The sequence below is a fragment of the Ips typographus genome, linkage group LG1, assembly GCF_016097725.1.
Source record: "Ips typographus isolate SLU linkage group LG1, UJ_Ityp_2.0, whole genome shotgun sequence".
Taxonomy (NCBI): Eukaryota; Metazoa; Arthropoda; class Insecta; order Coleoptera; family Curculionidae; genus Ips; species Ips typographus.
Window position 1 is genome coordinate 7,450,100 of NC_138422.1, and position 7,360 is coordinate 7,457,459.

The following is a 7,360-nucleotide window of genomic DNA, read 5'->3' on the forward strand; positions in this document are numbered from 1 at the left end:
CCTACTTCTGTGTCCCTGATAGAAAAGGTCTGGTACAAGATTCCATTTTTCCAAATTAATGGGACTGGAATGAAAATTGGAGGTTTTGATTCAACTGAATTACAATTACTGGGTATCACAACACAGATTTTGTGGTATTCCAACCATTATAGATATTACATATTGATGAATAACTGGATAGAAATCTAAAACGAAGAAGAAGGATTCCAAAAATTATCGACAACATCGGTTGTTTTTACAAATTTATTCACTTCACCATTCAAATATATCAGTTAAAATATACTGTCTTATATCTACAGAAAAGAACAGCAATTTTTGTATAGTAGATATTTACAATAATAAATAAAAACTTATTAGGTTTCGGTATAAGAAATATTTTGATTAAATTTGGAAAAATCAATCCCAAAAGCACGCATTTCCTCTTGTGCTACGCATTTATAGAAAAGCAAGTAATGAAAAGCTAATAACAATCACGTTCGTGTGTTGGACTGTCTTTTGCAAGAAAAATTAGTTGTCTCTCCCTATAAATACGAAATATTTAGAAAATCATAGGCTCAAAATATGTTGGTTCCCCATGTATTAGGATGACGGTAACCGTAAGAGCTACAAAGTCGGTTAAATGGGGAAAGATTTTGATCTAACTTTCGTCAATTTAATTTGGCATATTTGATCTCTTTCCAAAGCCAAATTTAAAATAAAAACATCAAGTAAGGTTAAATTACCAAGAAACAGTTTTTAGGGTGACATGCTTGTCTGGTGTAGAATGTGGCAAATCAAGTCTAGAATAAAATCTATTTAAAATATGAGTTGTGATAAGTTGAGGATTATCCTTAAATAAATTGTTGACAGTGTTAGACACAAGATCAACAAACACAGGAGAATCGGGATAATCCTAACCGGAGAAAAATAAAAAACAGGTTATAAAGCGAATATAAGCCTTTAAAACCCCAAAAAATTAAGGAATTAATGATATGTAAGTTCATGAATAAATTTAAGAAAAATTTCTTGTTTTTTTCGATGTTAAGTTAGTATAAGAATCCGTTTAACCTTCTTCAAAAAAGTGGCGATATCTGTGATACAAATATGTAGCTCACAGGTGATACTTGTCAATTTCCCCCTGTACCATAAAACATGTTTAATTTTCCGAAAAAATAGCACACTGGCACCAACCGCAACCAAAATAAGAGAGAAAAAGTCCCTCCAAAAATGTGTCGAAAGTGAGAACAGCCATTGGCCAGATGTTCAAACACGTCATAGTCACGTGAGCGTTCAACCAATGAAAGCCTATATTTCTACGACTTTCTGTTTGAAGCCAGTTAGGGATTACTTTCGCGAACAAGCCTATAATTGCTTTACAATCCTCACCATGCGCATCAAGATGGCAAACCAGTCAAACATTTCCCTAAGGATCTAAATTCGACGACTAAGGCCCAGTTGTCCAATGGTGGTTCAACCTTTGAATGTGGTTCAAGTCAGAAATGTCATTTTGACAGCAATCCGTATCTTATGGGAAAGTACAACTACCAGTTGCAGTTCAACTGAACCAGTCTTTAAACTGCGATTGTTCAACCGGGCCTAAATTACATGCATATTTTTTGTTATTATTGGAAAAGTCCTAATGTTCCATTCTCTTCGATGATTTGTACCGGGTGACCCAATAAGACTGTTCCTCGGCCATATCTGAGAAACCGTACGTCGTATGACTTTGGGGTTACAAAAATTACTGGGTAAATTGGCCATGAAGAATCGCTGGAAAATATTTTCAAGTTCTTAAAATTACCACCAGAGGTGCCAACTGCAATCTTAAATTTAAAAAAATTGCATTTTCTATAAATTTTGCATAACAAACTATTAAGTTTTTGTTCACATTTTTAAAGAGAATCAATTAATCAAGCATTTTTGTAAAACCAAAATTTCAGTTATTTCAAAAAGAAAGATGGTGGGGGCTGTTCCACGACGAACAGTTCCCGAGATATTGCCGAAGAACAGTCTTATTGGGTCACCCGGTACACTGTATGTTTTCAGGGCAATAACCAGAAAATGACATATTTTGACTACTTTTTTAATAAATGCCCCCATCGATGTTGCCAAATTTTTCTCTTTTAATTTCTTATTTTTTCAATGCATAAAAGGTGTGCAAATAAATTAAATTTTCACGTATAAACACACATATGCCTCTATCTAATGAAAAACGTTTTTCAGCCTATTACCTTTAAATTTTCATATTATTCGTCCGTATCATTTAACAAAATACATATTTGCCTCCAAGAAAAGCAAATTGACATGACATGTGCAAGCTTTTTTTTAGGAAAACTTTTCCTTATGTAAATTTAATGAAAATAAGTATGTAAGTAGTGCGACTTATATGAGAATGTGTGTGATATAGTTTTATCAAATTTCATGTAAAATTGAGTAAAAAATCCGGAAAAATTATGCAACTTTGAATATTTAAGCTACAAACTTCTTGGGGAATTGCCTATTATCGATGTCTGGTAGAATGTTGAACTAAATAATATAATCAAATTATCCAAACACAAAGTCGAATTTATATGCGTAAACTATTCGTTTGCGACCTGATTGACAATATTGTGTTATTTACTTTATCAATAATTGTATTTCGTAAAAAATCTAGATAAAAGTGCGTACTACTAGAAGCTAGCTTAAATCATAAAATTCTTTCCATAAAAAGTAAAAACCAATCTAACCAAGTCCAAACACACGAACGTTTTTTTTTTCAGTTACCAATCACATAAATCGAGAAAAAGTTAATGCAAATAGTAATAATTAAAAGATGAGAACAGTAACCAGCTGTCCCAAACTAAGATCGCGACCTTGGCAAACTGCACATGGCGCACGCTTGAGTTTCCGGCTCGTTGATGAACGTACAGAATGGACAGGGCCATGTTGGACCAGCGCGCGGCGTTGACGAGTTTCCTGACGCAATGTTACCGGAAGCCACACTTCCGGGTCTGAAAAAGAAAATTTGTTTCTAAGTTATTATTAAAAAATAGCTATTTATGTAACCAGTTACGAAAAGTTCGATTTTGTGTAACGAATGAATGTTTGGAGGGCGAGCGCAGCGAGGTCCTACAATTTGAATGAGTTACACAATAAGACATTTTCGAAACGTGTTGCATACATAATTTTTTCTAATTTTGACCAAAAAGCGGTAAAAACCATCTTTTAAAGTGATTTAACACAAATATTCACTTTCATAGCACCTTGTATAAACTGTGACAACGACATGTTATGATGGATGTCGCCCATATGTTTCTACGGAAATGCATAAAAAAAGGGAGTGATGAAATGAACATTTCATAACTAGTTACATAAAGTGATACTTTATGTAACTAGTTACATAAAGTAAAACGTTTTGTCACTCAAATCAGTTTTGAAAAGTGTCACTTTATATGCCAAAATTAGAAAAATGCCATTTATGCTATGTAATACAGGGTGGACCAGTTTTAAGTGTCAATCACCACGTTTACACCGCGAGGGCCAAATTGGTACAAGGATCAAATTGAGTGTGTTTACATCGAAGGTTTTAAGGTCCTTTTTAATCCAAGAGGGAGCAAATTTTGATTGACGTTTTGAACAGAAAACAACATTAATTGTTGATTACCTCGATGGTGGTGGTGAACTGGCAGCAATTAACTGCTCTAAAGTAGCCCACTGCTCCGATCTGGACCATTCAGTTGCTGCAGTTTTATCCTTTTTCTTCAGAGCATCGAGCAATGGACTCAAGTACTCTTTCATCGGCAACATATCCATCGTGGCGATGTAAATCAACAAGTGAAAATCGTCGATCGCTTCATAGAATTCGTCGAAAGCGAACTGTTGAAGGTAGGTAGCTAATGCATTAAAGTCCTATTAAAAAAAAATTAACTGGGATGTAATAGTGCACTAATGAGTAAATTACAAACACGTGCTAAATACCTGAATGTGGCCTTCAACAAATCTGTTTTCAACCGGGAAAGGTTGTTTGGAAGGATCTGGATTGAAAGTATACGTGGGTGTTACTGGTGTAGAAGCTGGAACATCCACCAAGAGATACTCTACAGGCAATGGTCTGGCTAGTCGAGAAACTTCATTGCCGTAGGAATCTTTTTCCTAGAATAAAAATAAAGTTTTAGCGTATAAAACCGATGAATAGAAAAGAAATTTCTTTCTTTATCTCACTTTGACTTGCATGTCCTACTATAAGTCTGCCTTGTTTAAATCTCTGTTTCTATCTTTATCAAGTTACATAGTAACTGGTCTCAAAATTACGTCATCGATGACGTGCACGCAGTTATGTGGCGGGTCCTTTAGTTTAAAATTACTTTGGATATACAAGGCGGTTCATAAAGGCGTGCCGTAAAATTTTAATACTTTTTTGTTAATAATGACATAAACCTAACAGTTTTTCTAATATTTCAAATTTTTCAGCAAAATATTAGTTTTTACTATGATAGAAAATTGTTTTTATCGCCATTGTTTCTAAAAGTAGAATAATACTCATATTTGGTGCACACGTTCTACAGGGACGACAAAAAAGATTTATCCAAGTAAACTTGTGTTAGATACTACAGGACGTTCAATTTATTAAAACATACTTTGACTAATACATCACGACTTTTTTAAATGTAACACCCCGTGCATTATTCAAAACAAATGAGATAATGACCTTTAATCTATCGTTGACACGAGTGCCAGAAGAAAAATGTACAGTTCTTAGGTCAGGCCATATGATCTATCAAAATAATAGACAAACCACCACATTGGAGGAGTAGCATTACTCATACATCAATAAAAGGCTTAAAAATCAAGTAATCAAGATGAAATAAATTTCCGATAGGGTCATCTATATAATCGTCAAATTATCAGAAAGATATAAGCTGCAGATAATCCAAGTGTATGCCCCCACAAGTACAGCAGAAGAACAGCAAATAAATCAACTATGAGGATATAACAACGGAAGAAAATCTAAAAAGCCGCACTTTGCTATAATAATGAGCGACTTTAATTCCAAAATAGGAGATACAAACACAGACAACATTCCGAACAGAAGAAAACTTGGACTAGGCGCCCCAAACGAAAGAGATGAGACGTTAAATAACTATCTCTAAACAGAAAATCTTTTCTGCATGAATTCTTTTTTCAAAAAGCCAGCTAACCGAAGATGGACATGGAGAAGTCCAGACTCAAAAACGAAAAACGTAATTGACTTTATAATAACGAATAAAAGGTACATAATAACCGATGTTTCAGCATTAAATAGATTCAATATAGGCAGTGACCATAGACTAGTAAGGGCAAAAATCAAAATTAACCTTGAAACGCAAAGGAAGAAACTAATCCATCAAAAAAGATTTCCAACAATTCTGGAGCATCAACAAAATGTCGACACCTATAAAAGGAACATTAAAAGCAAACTCCCTTCTATTGTCCAGATGACCGAAATGATGCTGGATGAATTGGAACAAAAAATAAGAAACAGCATGCAGACAGCGACAAAACAGATCTGTTCGGGGAAAAAACCAAAATGCAGTAAGATTAAAAAAGAAACAAGAGACCTGATGAATATAAGAAGAAATACACATAGAAGTGACCCTAACTATAGAGAACTTAACATAAAAGTTAAAAGGGGTATAAGAAGATACATAAGGGATCACAACAACAGCATGATAGAGTGGGTACATTAAAAAACAATAAAAATATGAGAGTGCTGAAATCAGTTGATAAAAATGGACAAGCACGCATTTATCAAATGAAGAACAAAGACGGCGAAGTAAAATACGAAATGACAAGATAGTAAATATAGTCGAGGAATATTATAAAGATACATCAATTGCACCGGAACTAGAGAACGCTAATACTCAATGTAAGATCGTGAACGTCGGCTCAGAAGAACTCCCTGACAAACTCCACAGAAATTGTGGAAGCCCTAAGCCAACTAAAAAATGGTCGAGCTACTGGTGAAGATAAAATCACTAGTGAAGTGATGTTTTCGCAAGGGACATAGCACCATAGAGCATCGTCAAACGATACGGACTCTTATAGAAAAGTCTAACGAGTACAATATGCCGCTCCGTCTCGCTTTTATAGATTTTAACAAGGCTTTGATTCTGTTGAGCTTTCGGCAATAATCCAAGGGCTGAATATTGCTCGAATAGACTCAAGGTACACTAATCTACTTAAAAACATATACAAAGAGGCGATCATCACAGTTAAAGTGCAAGAAGATGTAACAACCAATCGAATACCAATTAACAGAGGCGTCCGACAAGGAGACACAATATCCCCTAAATTATTTACTCTTGCATTGGAGGACGTATTCAGAAGACTAGATTGGGACAAAAAGGGCTTGCGCGTGGATGGTAGATATCTGAGCAATTTACGCTTCGCCGACGACATAGTTTTAATCAGCAGTACGAAGGAAGAACTTATCGAAATGTTGGCAGACTAAAAGAGAGAGTCGGAAAACATCGATAAAACCAAACTGTTGACTCTAGATCCCGGCGACGTATACTTAGGACAACAAATAGAGTCAGTCAAGTCAACGAATACATATGTTTAGGACACACCATAACACTGGGTAAAGAAAATCAAACAGCCGAAATAACAAAGCGTATTCGACTAACATGGACAGCTGTAGGAAAATTGGGAACAACATTAAAAAATCCAACACTTCCGTCTTCCGGCGGACGGACGAAAGCCGGTTGTTTCAACATCCTATAGTTTGCCAGGAGCACCAGAAATGGACCAGCTGACGAAGAAAGAAGAAATGGAGGATAAAAAGAGCCCCTCCGTCTGCAGGGGCATCCTTTTCTCAGGACAGAGGACGCCGATGCAACTCTGGGAACTTCCCGAAAGGGAAAATTCCTGGACTTGTAGCGACTTCCTCTTCCAGACCTATCCTTTTGGACTACAGCGATGGGGGGGTAAAAAGCAGTAGACCCATCTATCTGAGGCCGCATTCCCAGCCAAAGTATATTGGCTCGAAATGGCACCAGCTGGCAATGAACCGATCCGAATGGAAGCAGCAAGGGGAGGCCTATGTCCAGGAGTGGATGCAAAAGGGCTGCTGAAAGAAGAAGAAAACTCTATCGTTGACTCTGTACATTCTAACATAAATTTGACTTCACCATGAGTTTCGCTGTCTCCCCCTTGTAGAAAGACAGTCGGGGCGCTATTTTCAAACTTTAAGGGCTGGAAATTTAAGGGTTCGTTTAGTAGACTGTTTCACATTCCAGCTCCTGAAGATGGGTGCTCATGCACTCGAAACGTGTCTTCTTTAATTGGAGGCTCAATAAAGTTTATTGTGAAGAAGGCTCTGTGTTTTTCACCTTTGCAATAATTACTCTACGGTTAAAGCACC

The 7,360-nt window shown here is 36.1% G+C and overlaps 1 protein-coding gene across 1 annotated transcript in view; it reads right to left on the reverse strand.

Moving 5' to 3' along the window:
• Positions 1–229: 229 nt before the first annotated feature.
• Positions 230–7,360, reverse strand: part of Npl4 (nuclear protein localization 4) — a 46,088-nt gene continuing 38,957 nt past the window's right edge. The window contains exons 9-11 of the mRNA XM_081979434.1: positions 3,937–4,110; positions 3,623–3,867; positions 230–2,969 (exon numbers count right to left, since the gene is read on the reverse strand). Of these exons, the coding sequence (XP_081835560.1) occupies positions 2,819–2,969; positions 3,623–3,867; positions 3,937–4,110 (570 nt within the window). The 3' untranslated portion in view covers positions 230–2,818. The remainder of the gene's footprint in view (positions 2,970–3,622; positions 3,868–3,936; positions 4,111–7,360) is intronic.